Raw genomic sequence first — 17430 nt, 5'->3', positions numbered from 1 at the left:
TAAACTTAAGTAGGAATAACATGACCTGGGCAGAATTTCAGTGATTGGGAGTAAAAGCGCATGATAGAATTACATGGTAAACCAACTCAACACAAATGGCCTCAAAAAGACACTTAACTGAGTGAGGGAAAAACATCAGCTAATATAAATATGAGAGTTATCAGAGGAACGTAACTAACTCCAGATAAGTGGTATGGGACAGGCGTTGTGGTTTGGACCAGAGCCAGTCTCGCTACTGGAGTTAAATACCAAGTGCAGGAATAATGGCAGGATGAATACACAAACAGCCAGAGTGTGTAATGGTACTTTAAAACCCTGTCTCGTCCCCTTTTTTTGTTTTACTTAGTTATTTCTTTACACTTAAAGTACAAATACTAATCACATGCACTAATACGTAAACAGGTGGCCCAAAATCACAATAGTGCAAGTTTACAGCACCACAGCACGTGCACTAAGCTAGTGGGACATGGCAAGCTCTCAGAGCATCTGAACCTAACTGAATTACAGTGTTGCTGTAATAAATTATAGGACTGCCCAGTTTCAGAGCGTGGTTTCACTTCTAGCCAACCACGAAAGCCAACGCGGTCAGACTGCGGCTCTCTCTGGTTGTGAGGTCCAGGTCTTTTCAATTGCTGTGCTTCCTTATTGCAGAATGATATACCGTACAAATAGGTTACAAGTGTGTACATCAGTGCTATTCAGAATTTGGTCACATAACTTTAAAGTATATGTTGTTGTTGTTTATGTCTATTCCTTTATCTGTATCTCTCTGTGTCTAGAGAACAAGAGGGACATATGCTAAAAGAGAGACAGTGAGAGACTGAGAGTAACATAACAGATTGACATGGTGATAGCCACTGTCATAAACACAATAAGATTGCCTTCCATTGGCTTTTCCCTCACTCAGCTACAAAGGCTGATAGCTCAAAGTGTTCGTCATGTATCATCACCAAATGGTATTATCCTGTTGGATGCAAGTGAAGCAGTTGAGCTATGGATAAGTAGCAGAGTGTCTGTGAGGGGATGCAGCCTGCAGGCCTGGGAACAGGAGCTCTAAATCTACCTCAAATCCCTTAATTAGAACTCAAAGTGGTACAATGTGGTACCCTGTATCTTTTTACAGATGGAAATGGTTTTAAAGGGGTTTCCATGAGACCTGATCGTGGAAGCTTTAACAGTGCTGTTTGAAGGCAATCTGGTTCGTCTGACACAGCTAGGGTTCCTAAAGTACTGGTACACCCATTATCCTTAAGGTAGGAGAAGAAATACAGCCCACGTCACTTAATGTTGAAAGTATTAAGGTTCTCCCTCACAAATGCCTATTTTTTAGTGCACACATGTGAGTAGACACTGAGTCACTGAAAGTCAAAAGCACAGAGGTTGACATGTGAACTATATATCAAAGCACACCTGTGTCTGGCTTTGGTAATTGAGGACTGATCCATGTTTCATTCACTGTGGACTGGAGTGTCACTTACAAATGGAACACTCAGCAGTCAATCTAAATTGGCTGAAACTGTTAAAACCTCCAATAAAATTTGACTTGAAACAGTTTATGGGGGTGGGCCCTGGTGATACAGGGGAGCTCGGTGAAGACAGGCGACCTACGGCTTGGCTGCTTCGACCCCTGGATACCCTGTACTAGTCAACCTTCTATCTCAGTTTCTTACACATCAAATTTATTTGGAAAGTGATGTAATGGCATCCATTAGAGCCTCCATATGTTTGAGACGTTTTTTTCTCTCTGCGTAGCCCCATGGCTCATTCTTTGCTTCAAAGGCCCCTCTACTCAGTAAGTGCTTAACCACTCTCATATGTGCACTCCAGCAGCAAAGAAGAACATGGCCCGCTCGGTTGCCTCCACTATGCACAGAATGCAAATATTAACATTAAGGGGCCTCCGGGAAGGACGGACATACTTTGGATGTTCAGAGCAGTTGTGTGCGTTTACAAAGCGGAAACATGTCCCAACAATTCTCTAGAGTATTTGTGCTGGGTATAAAGAATTAAATGAAGCATAAAACAGGAAGACAGACATGAAACTGTGACTTAGCTGATAATTGGTACATTTAGGCACAATCCTAACAGATGTTTTGGGAGACATGCAAAGCCACTTGTTGGACAAGAACAACATGTTTTGACAACTGAAGTTATTATGTTATGACATCATGCACCACAAATATGATTATTGGGCAACATCAGACATCAAACCCACGCTTCAAAACATTTGAAACCCAAACGAGGTGACTTAAGCTGATGATCTCGGATTGGCGCTCTTTCTGTTCTACTGTGGTGTTCTGCTTATCTCATTATGAAAACACAATTTGGTGAATGGAGAGGATTCAAACTTCTCTCAACATCTACAGTGGCTTACAAAAACAAGCTGCAGGATAATCTTTTGATTTTAAGTCATCAAAAGATTATCCTGCAACTCCCTCCACGGTTGGCACACTGAAGGGTTTAATTCAATTAGTTATCAAAGCATTGCTTTATCATCTACGTGTTGAATGCACTTTATCTAGAGGTAAACCATTAAAGCATTTGGGTGTAACTAACACTATTAAAAGATACATCACAGACTCCACAATAACTCTTTGAAGAGGGAATTATTGTGGCGCTTAACAGCAGGGTGGCTGTTAATGAATGTCTGTCCTGAATGATACAACTGTGGAAGAAACTCACTTGTGGTCCGATTTTCCCAACATTTCCAATGTCCCCTTTTTCTCCCTGCAATCAGAAAACATTAAACAGTGTGCTGGTTAGCATCCTGTGATCAAAGAGATGAAAGAAATACAGCACTCAGTGTAAACATGAACACACACACACACACACACACACACACACACACACACACATACACACACACACAACTGGCAGAGATTTTGCTTTTTTTCTGGTTTGCTAGTATGTGTGATGATAGTCCGGAAGAAAATCATTTTCTGTCTGAATCAAGAGCATGTTTACAACACAATAAGTATAGGCAATAAATGGGTCACAAACATGGAGACACTCCATAAATAAAATCTTGAAACACATGATATAATGATCTTTGCACTGCATTTGTGGTTTGTTCTAAATGAAATTACATGCAATGAAAAAGGGCGAGGATTGAGTCTGGAAGGCTGGGGTTTTCTTAGGTAAAACAAAACTGAGAGTACAAGCCATACGACTGTCAGTGTCCTACAGATGGAGGCATTCAGATATAGTATACTTATACAGATTTAGACTCACTTCCAAACCGTCTGGGCCAGGTTCGCCTGTGTATCCTTTCCTTCCAGGTCTTCCCTAAAAACACAGGCAGAAACACACACAAACGTGAGGATCAAAACAAACATGTGTTCCTGATAGAACTACTAAGTGAACTTTTTTTTTTTAAACCCCCACAATGCTCAATTTGTGTGCTTGTTGTCTATTTGTTTGTATGTGTGTACATATAAAGTATGCATGTCTAGGAGTTCTTACATTCGGGCCCATGCCGCCAGGTGGGCCGAGTGGTCCTTCATCACCCTGCAGATCACAGTGTTCTTCATCATACACAAATATTTGCAAACATAAACACACGCTCACATATACACAAGAGTCAACATGTGATGAAATGCACCCACCGCCACATCACCATTCCATTAGCATGACTCTCAATATTAAAGGTCTCCCAGCTTCCTCCTCCACTGTCCTCCCCTAGCCTCTGTACACAGCTGTCGGATAAATGTAATCCAATTTGGTTTTTGGACTCAAGTGGCTTGAATAGATCCACTTAATTACTTTCTATGTGTCTATGCTTTCAGGAATCAGACAGTTTTGGTCTCTGTTTTCTATGTGACTGAGTTTTTGTGAGTGAATACCTGGAAAGTGTTTGTGAGAGGAGTAGAAAACGTTGGCCAATTACACCTCTGTGAACAGTTGCCAGATAAATGCTGTAACTTTCAGCACAGTTGCAAAGTGTGGGTTGTAAGTCTTCCAAAAAGCGGTCAATGCTCAACGCTTTTTTCCATGGCTGGAAAACTTTAAGCTTTGTTTTTCATAACACCTAATTGAATAATGACTTCACCCAGTGGAACATGCCCCGAGAGATATGGCAAAGAGAAACACTCCCACAAGGATCTAGTCTGCAACCGTTTGAGATATGACTAGAAGCTAAATGTGAAGCACTGTGTTAGGAAAACTTGCCTAAGACCAATGATCTAATGGAACTCTCTTGATTTTTCCTACTTTTAGTTTTCCATTAAGGAGATTAAAGATGTGTGGAAACAAGTTGGGTGTTGAATTGTCTCACCTGCGTTCCTTGTGGACCTTGTGGGCCTAGGGGCCCTCTGGCACCTTGCAAACCCTGAAACACAGCCAGGTGCATGAATGTTAACAGAAGAACCAAATGAATTAATCGATAAACAGTCAGAGAGAGACGTTGTTGTACCTTCGGTCCAGGTGGTCCGTTAGGCCCTGGTACTCCAATGTCCCCGGGAAATCCCTTGCAAAATCAGGAGATTAAAGTATTACCATATGTTTGTATTATTTTACCCGCTATGAGTCACATGACTAATTGATTGTGTTTGATACCATCCACACATTAAATATACTCATTGTATATCTGTGTGCATAAAGGAGGGGTAAGATTAATCGGAATTAAACTGTCAGGTATAAAGTAGGTGTATTAATATGTTTATGTACTGAAGCAGCTCCACTTTGCAAGTATCTGAAGGCCTCTTGCAAAAATCTGTATCAGACAGATAGTGTGTGTAGGCCGACTTATTGAAAAGTCATGTGAAGATAGTGATAGATTGCGACGGAGTTGATAGAAGCTGAATACCTTCAGGCATGCCTGCCATTACATAATCACTCATTTCAGAAAAATACATAAGCAGTGGCCTTTGTGACCTATGGTGGTGTTGCACGTTCGACTGCAGCGTGTACTCTGACATTTTCCATGCTTTTCAAATACTTGGAAGCATCAACAATTATCTTCTTATTTGACAAAAGATGAAGTTATTATAACTAACGTACAGGCATGCTGGAGGGAGATGCCATAACAGGGAGAACAAAAGGTTATTATCCTTTTGGTGCAACTGTGTCTGTACGTTTTGGGGGTACTGAGACTAAATTCAATTCAAATGTCATTGTATGCCAGTGTGTTCGCGTAGCAATACAAATTGTGAGATTATCATTACGAGTCATTAGAAAAAACGTAAAGTTCCTGATATTTTAACAGAACAAAAAGGCTAAATCACCATTAGTAGCCTCCATTAGGCTTCAATCATCATTACACCACTCAACACAATTTGAGATGGATTGAATACTGACTGAACCGTACGTCTGCACCACTGACCCGTCTCAATACAACACATAAAACCTCAGGATCACACCGCAGACCATGCAAGGTAAACAATAACGTTCGGCAGAACATTACTGGTGGTGTAATTGGCCTGTTTGATTATAACATATTTAATATACGATTGGAAAAGCTGATGTAGAGTGGCAAGTGAGGGCAAGGTCATTAGCTCATTGATAGTTCATATAATTACAAAATGAAAACTGAATTCTCTTCTTGTGTCAAGTTTATTGTGATTTCAGCATCAGATTTTGAGATGTTAATAATAATAGTTCACCCCAGAGCTGTCAAAAGAGGATATGTCATGGAGTCATAATTTGTTGCAAATAATGTTCAAGAATAAACACAAAAAAATACTGTTTTATAGCTGGAGTTCACAAGTTTTGTCTCCCCCCTCTGGCAGGAAGAGCAAATCACTAACATTGTTGACGCGCGCTTAAGACGTATGCCTGCGAGCTTTTGCTGTAACTCCCCCGCAGAAGCCCTAAAGTTAGGTTTTTTATACTGAGCCAAAGCTTTCACTACACGCTTAGCTACTGTACCCTCTGAAACCCATTCAGCCCTGGCTGGTCACGGATCACGCATCACGGTTGAGCCAGCATAGGAAAGTCGCCACAGTAAATAGACACCACAACTGCTGTATGCTGAAAAATATGGAGAGCTAGTCATGGCGGCGATGGTATTAATACGCATTTGTGTGATCTTGTTTGGTAACACTTTTATCCAACCGAAGTTCATTGATGGTTAGGAGTCCCGCACAAAAGCTTAAAACACAACCTTTTATTTACATTTTTGAAAAAAGTTAACCATTTAATCTGATGGTAGTGCTTGAGGAAGGCTTCACCATCTTGGGGGAGGGGCATGAATGTTCTCATTAAAATCATTTTAATCTGCAAGATTTTTATATATGTTTGGTCAACAAATACTTATAATCGAGGCACTAAATGCATACCTTAGGGGATCACCAAAAACAATACAATTCATTCTTTGTTGGCTGCATTTATCATCAAATTATTTCTAATTTTTTCTGCTGATAAAACATCAGAACAAATATTATGTAACCAGAATATTTGGTACAAGGTGATGTCATGTACAAACATCCTTCCAAAACACAAAGAGAGTTACCGTACTATAATGAGAGTCAGAATAAGACACTCCTCACATATAAGAACCTGGAACCATTATATGTTTGACATAAAAAATACCGATCAACATTTAAACAAGAGTTTTGATAATTATGTCCTACCTCTGGTCCTGGAGGCCCGGCTGGTCCTTGTGCCCCCATCTCACCAATCTTACCCTATTTGAAGTAAAGATAACACACCATTATTATATTGGGTTCACTGTGTCACCATTTAGGTTACATAATATTATTACATTTCTTTATGAACTGAATGTGGAAGCAAAAAACCAACTTAGTAGTGATGAGTCACAACATGATGCAGCATGTACACTGGTTATCAGGAATCAAGGCTAAACTCGGGTCACTCCGTCCGGTCACTAAACACTTAACCCCAACGCTAAACAGTGCTCTCAGTCTCTCACTTCATACTGAGTATGCTTTTTCTACTTTGTATTAGCATGTTAGGCAGCTACATTTGAAAAGATACAGTAAAGAAAGTTTTCTTTATTTTTTGGGGGGGGGTGGAATCCGTAAGTCACAAGCAAACAAAGCAGTAAGACAAAACAATATTGAAAACTGAGTTTGGATAAACCTTTATACTACTTTTTAAAAATGTTTGCTACACTACACTTTCTTCGGACAGCATCAGACATAAGGCTCCTTACATTAGAGTTTAATGCACACAAACTCAATGTAAGAAGAGAGATATGTTTTCCTGATGGAAGCTAACTACCAGCAAGTGTACAATAAAGCTAATGTGTTGAGCCAATGTGACTGACTTGACTTAGGTTAACAAGCTAACAACTTGTAACCAAAACAATTTTGCATCTCTTTGTGGTACATTGTTAATTGGAGTTCATTTACATAGCACTTTTCCAATCTTTACAACTCCTCAAAGCACTTTCACATCAACAGCATTCATCCAGATGCAAGGGGCCACCTGCTCAAGGAGTCTGAGCATTGAAAAACTTTCACACACTGTTTCCATGCCATCCGGAGCTATTGGATGGGTTATCTTGCAATAGGCCACATCAACATGTTGACTTCAGGGCTGGGATTGAACCTATTGGCCACAGATGCCTACTGTTTACTTGGCTTTATCTATAAAAGCTGTAAAGAGTGGTATGCACGCACGCACACACACACTTACAAACACGCATTAAATGCACAAATAAATACACTTTTAGTAATGTCTACACATGTGCCCTTGGCTGCACAGACACATATCACACTCACACGAACATACCGGTGGTCCTGGTATCCCTCTCGGCCCAGTGGGACCAGGTGCGCCAGCATCACCCTGAAAGAATCAGACACAACACTGTAAAACTCAAACTGGTCAGACACAACACCTGTGTGTGTCATTGTTTTTGTTACTTATCCATTTTCATATACCTGAGTGCATGCTTGGTTGCCAAGACGTGTGTGTGTCTACGTGTGCACATATAACACATTTATGATGATCTTTCTATGAATTTATATAAGTTTCAGATAGTGTTCATTTGTGTTTTACTTAAAATCTTGCTTGTGTGAGGAGAGAAGTACCTTATCACCTTGGAACCCCATCTCTCCTGGTTCGCCCATTTGTCCCACTCCATCCTAAATTTCACAGTATCATACAGAGATATAACACTGCCCTGCCACAGTGATCACAATATGACTGTAGATGATATATATATATATATATATATATATATATATATATATATTATTTGTAGTGTATAATGTTAAAACATTATGCAAACACACTTGTAATATGTAGAATTATGTGAGCTTGTCTATAGACACAAAACACACAGAAACACTGCAATAATATAAATATTTAAATCACCTTATCACCTTTCAATCCAGGCAGGCCCGGCCGTCCTGGTGGGCCCTGCCACAGTGAGAGGAAAACGGGAGGGTATAGAATTAGAGAGACAGAGAGGAGAGGGGAAATTTATGTAAGGAATCCTAGTCAGACTACAGCAAAACATGATATTTGATGGTACTACATATGAGGTGGAGATACTTACAGCACATTTTTTGACAGATTACAATGGTTTAATTTGTCTGTATTGTAAAGTATTGGTTTATAATTTAGACAGTTTGCTGGCGCAAATGTCTAACTTACCTGAGGTCCCATCAGACCAGACAGTCCATGCAGTCCTTCAGGCCCTGTGTCCCCCTGCAGAGGGAAGGAGGTAAACAATGGAATTCATGTATCAATAACATGCAGACACCTGTTAAAACAAACTTCTGATACTGGCCCGGTTGTTGCCCGACACTCAATGGGTTTTTTCACACTGAATGTTTACAATTTCTTCTTGGCAATGATGTTATTTTGACACAAACACAATCCAACCCAGAGCCTTCCTGTCACATCCTAACAACAAAACTAAGCTGTGCTGAAAGTGCATCCAGTTGATTTGTATGGGCCTGGGCTTAGCCCTGCTCACGACTGCCAGCCCTCAATATTGGAGAATCGCCAGAATGTGTGTCTGGACAGCAAGAATACACCCTTTACAAGCAAGCATGCAGTTGGTGAATGCTTAAACCCTTCCAGCAGCTGTTATAATGTGGTGTCAGACACAAACACAATTAAGTAAATATAACTTTTGCAAATAGGTTTATAGGCATGGATTCCTTTGGAATACCTTTTTAATGGAGACGGAAGTAAAGGTGAAGAGACGTTAAAATTAAATTGACATGTAAAAGACAGCCAGGAGAAGAAATTGTCATGCAATCACTCAGCTTGGTCAATATGCAAAAAAAAATGTATTTAGAGGTGTGTAAGTGAAAGCATAATATGGCTAAATGTTATCAAGGACATGCGGTGTAAACTACGAGTCCATCTGGACTCTGGTGTTTGATGCTGTAACTCAACTTTGGTACTGCAGCAGGACATACACAAATCACATGTGACCTATCAAAAGAGCCTTTCTACAGGGAGCACATGAACCATGACATGCTGAAAGGTGGAAATGCCCCAAGAAAAAGAAACTCCTTTAAAAAAGTTTTAGGAATCTGGTACATGTATATCCCACTCTGCTGTCAGGACATAGCCTGACAGGCGGGCGTTTAGGGATCATCATCCAAACCATTATCTCAACCAGCCACACTAGAGACAAGTGATTAAAGTCCTGACAAAAAACAGATTGTAGCATTCCTGTAACACGTGTTTAAACACATCCACTGTAACCTCAGAAAACCCAATCAAATAAAACTCTTCAGCATAAAATGTATCATTAACTTGACAACATGCGATTATATGACTGTACATTAAGGCCTTATTTTATCGTGAATATGAGGAAACTGGTTGAGGTAAGAGTGGTTGTGCATTAACACACACATAACATTTCTAACAACTATTTATTTATTCTCTACAACACTTTTGATTTACACTCAGGCTGTTAATGAGTGCCTGGCTGCATCACATTTTCTTGAGTCACACCCTGGGAAACACATCAATTGCAGAACCAACACGGCTTTGTTCTCTGCTCTCCCTCTGATTATGTGAAAAAAGCTCCAACTAAGTGTAAATGCCTTTCTATAAATCTGTGAAAACAACTGGAGCCACGAGAAGGGTTTGATTGACACTGGGAACTAAAATGAGTGTTAAATATCAAATCAAAGCTCTAAATCTATCCGGTGTCAAAATCACTCAGCCGTGAAGTAGAGTAAATATGAATTACATCAAGGACAGGATTAAGGAGGTGTAAGTATTTTGGCGCTCTTGTTTGATTACTTTTTCACTTTTCACAGGATTGGCCAATCATGATAGGCTCATTGACTGTATCATTTTAATCCCTGCTTGATTGTGTTTTGATTTATACCACAAAATCACTTGTAATAGGACTTTAGGTTCAACAAAACAAGGTGAAAAGGAGTTACAACCAATTTGGTTGAGAACCAAATCTAGTTCTCTTAACTGAAACATAATCTGGTCACACCTCTTTCTTAAATTAGGGAAAACAAAAATGGCTAAGGAAGATTATGTATGAGGTATATAAAAGAAAGGGAAAGAACATGACTTGGAGAACAAATCTTGTACAACACAGAGTGAGAACTAATATACTAAAGCCATGAGCTAAAGATTCTACCACAAGAGTCCACTCTCTCGCCATGGGCTCTCAATCATATGATCATTTTTTTGGTAAACAAGATTGATATCCCAAGGCAGGCGTTGAATCAGTCAGTCCACCATCTCTGATTTTTTTTCAGAACTTAGGAAGAATTTCGGCACTGTATTTTTGGTAATCATTAAATGAGTGTGCATGCATGTGTGCAGATATTCGCCACATCACACACCATATAAAATGATATATGATGTGAGTAGTGAAAAATGTATACAGAAACTTCAGACCTCTGATCTTCTATAGCCTATAATTAGATTGCTCTACAAGGTAAAGGTTTATTGGGATGATATCCATGTTTCTGTAAAAACCAAATGAAGATGGCGGGTGCATGTTTAATGTCTGACTGTCTTCAGTCAGTTATGACTTACAGCCAGTAGCTTAAGGGAAGGTTTAGGATAGCCCATCCATCCAGATGTGTCTAGCGCACACCGAGTGACCCTTCCAGCACACCAATAAATCCCAAAGCTATAGGGACAGCAAGCCACTGTAGTGAAGCTTGAAATGACTGCGCAGGAAAGGTAATGCATACAGTTGCATCTCACAGCAAATTTCTGGAGTAAAATAATCTGGAGTTACACAAAAAAGTGTGAAAGCGTTAGATTTGGGTTAAGGGATACTCATTGGCGGAGTAATATTTTGGTGTTCAGTCACTGGGTGTTCAGGAGTTTGATTCAACAATACTCTGGTGTATATGCATCAACTGCTCTGCTGCCGCAACCACGAGGCTTCACTTGGACTTCGTCGTGAGGGAAGGTGAAAGTGCTGTTTAACATCTCAAACTATATTTTCTGCTAGTGTAAAGTTAATGTTTGTTTATTTTCGCTAGGACGAACGTAGCAAATGTAACTACCTGCTGAATTTAATGCTTGCCCTGAACTTGTTGAACGTAGCTCGATGACATTGTATTTTATGCTCGATGATTTAGGCTAAGAGTTAACGTTAGCTTACAGAGTTGTTTCTAGTTCTTTCAACATAGAACGAAAATGCCTTTTGCCTTTTACAGTAACGGACGAGTCCCGCGACCTGCATTGAGGGAAAGTGGACGAGGTGACGCACATTTCCCGACATTTTTGTTGAGATAACAGCTAGCTAGTAACATGATTGTTTCCCGGGTTCGAGAGACTTTTTTTCAAAGTAAATGCCGCCTTAATGCCCAAACCTGATAATATAGGCTGGCTAATAGTCTATAATAAGCTACCTGAAAATGCTTAGGAAATAATATTACCACATGGCTACCACAAATACTTTTGTTACAGTCAACGTGTTGCTAAAGTAAAAACTATCTTTTTTTCCCATTAAGTGGTTAAGATGTTGCTAAAGGTAAAACGTGGAGGGACAAAAAAATATGTGAAACTGGAAGAAGTCCGCTTCTCAGACTTCATCAGTGCAGGTAAGTTCTTTCTGTGTTGTTCAAAGTCATTAAAGGGGTAGTAAAAGTAGTTTTGTTAATTAAGTGTTTATTGTTATGCTTCAGTGCAGCAGAAGTTTCTCATACCAGAAAACACAGTGCTGAAAGTCACCGATGAGCAAGGCATAGAGGTGGATGAGGATGTCTTTCCTGAACTTGCAACAGTCCAAGACATGTTTTGTCATCTACACTGATTATGGTAAGGTGATATTACTGGGTTTTGTTGCAGAAATACTTTGAGAGATTTGTATTTTCTATCTGTAAGAAACAGATTGTTTGATATTCTGTACTAGCCGATAACAAACAGCAATCACAGAATGTAGCTAGTATTTTCACTCTCCACAGCAAACTGTATCATGTGCATTTCAGACCTTCCACTAGCAGAATCATCCAAGAACATGACTGACTGCTCCGACCTGACAGAATGTGTGACTCACACCTGGTGGTAGGCAGGGTAATAGTAAATGTTCATATTGCATTGAAATGCAAAGTAGCTTATGGGGCAAGTTGTGATTTTGGTAAATTGAAGTTTTTGGTACATTGCAACTGTACAAAATTTGTGATTCGTTATAATGGGCCATATGGATAATTGATTGATATGTATGATGTTATTTGTGATCCCCAGATCTTACCATCCTGCAGCAAGATGGTGAAGGGCCCTTTTCTCCAAGTCTTACAGATACATTGTCTGTCTCAACCTCAAGCGGCCTAAGCAGTGACACAAGTGATGCTGGATTTGAAATGATTCAACCTATGACGGACAGTACCCGAGCAAGAAATGTAATTTTATTACTTAAATACTTGTACACTTTGCTCTTTACTTGGTCTGACATGAAAACCAAGCTTAATCAAATTGGTGTCATGGAATTGAAGAACCATTGTAATTGATGATCGATTTGATCAATAGATTGTGGTAGTTGTTTTGGTTACACATGATCTCTTGTTGTTAATTTTTTTTTTTTTTTTTGTATCTTATATCAATTGTGTTTAGACGGTGGAGCAGGTTCTCACTTCTAAGCCAGCAGGGTTGACTGATCAAAGAGTATGACGACCCTGGGAGTTTGAAAGATTCCATCAGGCAATTAATGGTGAACATCATTGTAGCTCACATGCGTGAAAAGGAAGGGTAAGAGCCTTGGTTTTAATGGCATGAATTATTCATTTGTAGAGGAGGCAAAAATCTTACCGCAAATAAGGTGTAAGTAAAGCAACAAAGTTCCATGCCCTTGGGATTGTGTCACTTTTCCCATCTTTGAAGGACCCTTACTCAATAAAAGGATATGTGAGTTTGCATTGTAGCCGTATTTTGAAATAATGGCAGTGGTCACATATTGGTAATTTGATCTTTTGTGGACAAGCAGCAGCATATATGCACTAGATCTATTAAAAACCTGATATTGTCTGCATTCCAACCAGAAGCACTGTTTATTTTTAGGAACATTTCTATGACATTCAGAGCAACAAAGGCTTTCTTGAGTGGCGTGTCAAGACTGTGCAGCGTCAATCCAAAGCCACATCTACATCCCATGACAGAGTGAAGCTAAAAGGAGGTCCGACAATGACCTGCAAACGGGAGACTCCATAAGTGTTAAATAAACATGCTTTCAAGCGTTTACCGTTAACACTATTATAGAGTTCACATTAAAATTAACTCTAAAGTGGTAGTTGTATTTTACTCTCCACTGTATTACTTTCCACTGTCTGCAGAGTGGGTCAGTGACATGACTTCTCTTCTTGTCTTGCCGCATCTTCTCACTCCACAACCGGCTGGGAGGAAGCGGCCCAAGAAAGTCAGTGTCAGAGAGGCAATAGATCATCTGGTAATTTTTCACAAGGTTTGTCAAGACCATCTGATCCAATTCCAAATATTGTGGTTTGTCCAATATTTTTAAACTAGTGGCTTATATGAAAATGCTTTTCATTTTGTTTCAGTCCTGCCAGAGCCTTGAGGATCACCTCATGACCATTGAGCCATATCTTCTGGCCGCAGGCACTTCAAAAGCACAGGTTTTCAGCTTCTACATTGTCTTGGATAAAAAGCTTCTTCCTTGTCAGTCATGTACATCCTTGGGCGCATTTGATGAGCTGTTCAAGTCCCATTCATTTTTAGTGTGACATATGATGATGTTCTGTCCAGCCTGTACACATTTGTGCAGACTACTCTGTACAATATTGATATTGGCACAACAGAAGAAACCCTTAAAGTCAAAGATTTTAGAGCAAAGCTCTTGAACAAGCAGTAATTAACTAATGCAGCACAAATGTTGAGATGTTTCCTCTGTGCTTCATCTTTTGATACAGCTTTACTTTTGTTCAGACACCTCAAACTAATTCATGGAATGTATCCTAGGAAAAACTTGAGACTAAAATGTGGTCAAACAGGATGTTGCTTGCAATTCTCAAGTTATTCTGGATTTAGAAGACATCTTATTAAGATACATGCTCATACTGATGAGACATGTGTGCCTCAAGAGACCCCTTCCAACCATGACAAACAACAGCATGACAATTCTCAGTGCTTAAATGATGAAACAATGATAAAATATTGGAGCAGGCCCTTCACTATCAACTCACAGCAAAGATATGGGTGCCTCCATTGTAGCCAAACTTTTGGGAAGCGGTGTTCCAAATACTGTTGTGCTTTCTACAATTGAGAATGTACAGGAATTTGTGGGAGATTTGCAGTCCTCAGGACAGGACAAGTATTGAACTTACTCCCAGACGACAATCCCTCCAGATCAGCCATAGAAGAGCTATTTAAAAGTATGGACAACCCTTTTAGCCAGTTGAATTCTGATACCAAATGGAAGAAATATTTTGAGGAAAAATGGGATATAGTACAGCCAGTTGAACTGCGCCTAGGAGTAGACATCATGCATGATATTTTGGAAGGGGTTGTTTCAATATGAGGTCAAACTACTATTTGAGTATTTAGTTAAAGATTTCATGTCTAAAGAAAGCTTGGTAAACAGGGTCTATTCATTTCACTATGGCTATTTGGAAAAGAAAAACAAGCCAACAAATATTAACCTTGACTGTGGAGGACATGGAATAGGGTTAAATGCATCACAAACACTGTGTTTGATCACAAACATACCTCTGATATTTGGTGACTTGGTACCAGAGGATGACTTGCACTGGCACTTGTTGCTGAATATTATAAACATTGTGTTCTCATACTCTATCACCGAAGGGATGACTGTGTATTTAAAGCACCTTATTGTTGAATATCACCAACTCTTTAAAGAACTGTACCCTTCAAACAACCTGATTCCAAAACATCCTTTCATGGTCCACTATCCGAGGTGCATTCGCAAAATTGGACCACTCATTCATTTCTGGACTATGAGATTTGAAGCGAAACACACATTTTTCAAAGATTGTGTAAAGAACTTTTGACAGTATCACTTGCAAAAACACACCAGTTTGCATTGGCTTATCATTGGGAATGCTTGACTTTAAAACCAGTTGAGTCTGGTCCAGTCAAAATGCGTTTACTTGAAACGCAAGAATATACAGAAGATATATCTGCATATCTCAGCATTGATTAACAAGCCACTGTCAACCTCACAAGCTGGGTAAAGTGTTGTGGAGTTGAATATCGAGTTGGCCTCTTTGATTGCACAAGGACCGATGAAAACATGCCGGTGTTCAGTAAGTGAAAAAATCCCTAAGAAGATACAGGTCCTAGAAAGAGAAGGATTAAGACATTTCAAACCGTTTGATTCCCAAATGTCATATGGGTGTGACACACATTTTGATGTTGTGTCAGAGAGTTGTATTATTTAATTTGCCAACATTGATGGCTTCATGGAATGTTTCCATTCTTTTTTTGTACATGTACTTGAATTACAGGTTGAAAGTAATTAGTCCAGAGAAGTTCTGTAATGCAATCGTTTGTGCAGTGAGCACGTTGGTTTATAATGTTTGCACTTAATGCACTGAGTTTATGCAATACCATCCTAGAGGATGTGGTATTAACACTATTCTTAGTTTTGTTGACATGTGCACATTTATTTTTTATTTAATTGTATAGTTTCATTTCCATGGGACAATGAAATGTCACAACTGCTCGAAATGTGAATTTTCATGTTTTCATCATGTTTACACTGTTAAACAGAAACGGCACTTGATTCAAAATGTAAGTATCAAGCATGGAATTTCGAACACCATGGATTTGTTAAATAAAAGCAAAACATTTCTATGAATCAATGTTGTTTTGTAGTAATTTTTAGTATTTTTATTTTAACTCCATAAGTGTTAAATAAACATGCTTTCCAGCGTTGACCGTTAACACTATTATAGAGTTCACATTAAAATGAACTCTGAAGTGGTAGTTGTATTTTACTCTACATGGGAGTAGTTTTAACTCCAACAAGTGTTCCGGTTTAACTCCTGAAAAGGGTTACAGATCAACTCCAACAAAAGAGTAACTTTAACTTTGTCGTAGAGTTTATTCGATGGTCACTTATGTACACTCAAATGTAGTTGATTTTAACTCAGAGAGAGTTTATTCCAAAGGCCAGAATTTGCTGTGTATGTTTATGACATGATCAGGGGGATGTTTAAAAGGGTCTGTGATCTCAGACTGTAGAACAAATGTACATTCTGCAGTGAAAAGAGAGCATGCTCTCTATCATTCCTGTGACAGGTTAGATTTTGTCCCACTGCCATGATAACACAATGCCTCCAAAGATGTTATATAGGTAATATTTAAGTCTTTGGAGGCTGGAGATGGCAGTCTTTGTTGTTTTTATCATCATTTGATATGGTATGGTATATGTTTAGGGTACCTTTACTGTACCCAACCATGAACAATGTTGGTCAAAGTAAATGACATCTCTTACATGCAGGAAAAACGAGTACTACAGCAGGTCAGAGGGCCGCTACAAAATCCACATTCATTACTTATGGAGAGAAACAGCACATCCTGCCATACATCCATCATCCAGAACAACATTTAACCTCTACAGACAGACAAGTAGGAAAAAAGATGGACAGTCAGGCAGTAGATAGAACTATGAGAAATGACATATTGTCTATTAGCTGTGGGAAATGTATCACATAATAAAACTTAGAAGATTGCAAAAAATGATACTCACCCTCAGACCAGGAAAGCCGCTAATGCCAATCCCACCAACAGGCCCCTGTGAAACATCACAGCAACATCCTAAGTACACAGGACAGGACGCTTACAGTAGCTCACATTCCTCATTTCCAAGGCTACATCGGAAATGCTCTAAGTGTAATTTAATGTTCAATGTGCAAACACTTGAAATGAGAAAGCATCTTAACATTTCTATGTCTGAACCCAAAAATCAATTAATCCAAGCTGCTCAGTCATTTTTATGATTAACCAGTGATGACCATTCATGTGTATCTGCCAACAGGCTCCAAAACGGACAGTAATGAGACCTACTGGTAAGGTTAGTCATATTAATAGACCATCTTCTGAGAC

The 17430-nt window shown here is 39.3% G+C and overlaps 1 protein-coding gene across 1 annotated transcript in view; it reads right to left on the bottom strand.

Moving 5' to 3' along the window:
* Positions 1–17430, bottom strand: part of LOC134869739 (collagen alpha-1(XXIV) chain) — a 66338-nt gene that overhangs the window by 27361 nt on the left and 21547 nt on the right. The window contains exons 15-25 of the mRNA XM_063891621.1: positions 17075–17119; positions 8560–8613; positions 8278–8322; positions 7992–8045; positions 7693–7746; positions 6570–6623; positions 4412–4465; positions 4274–4327; positions 3463–3507; positions 3232–3285; positions 2683–2727 (exon numbers count right to left, since the gene is read on the bottom strand). Of these exons, the coding sequence (XP_063747691.1) occupies positions 2683–2727; positions 3232–3285; positions 3463–3507; positions 4274–4327; positions 4412–4465; positions 6570–6623; positions 7693–7746; positions 7992–8045; positions 8278–8322; positions 8560–8613; positions 17075–17119 (558 nt within the window). The remainder of the gene's footprint in view (positions 1–2682; positions 2728–3231; positions 3286–3462; positions 3508–4273; positions 4328–4411; positions 4466–6569; positions 6624–7692; positions 7747–7991; positions 8046–8277; positions 8323–8559; positions 8614–17074; positions 17120–17430) is intronic.

The sequence above is a fragment of the Eleginops maclovinus genome, chromosome 9 (assembly GCF_036324505.1).
Source record: "Eleginops maclovinus isolate JMC-PN-2008 ecotype Puerto Natales chromosome 9, JC_Emac_rtc_rv5, whole genome shotgun sequence".
Lineage (NCBI taxonomy): Eukaryota > Metazoa > Chordata > Actinopteri > Perciformes > Eleginopidae > Eleginops > Eleginops maclovinus.
Note: the sequence above shows the minus strand (reverse complement) of the source record. Positions and strands in the feature narration are given on the sequence as shown.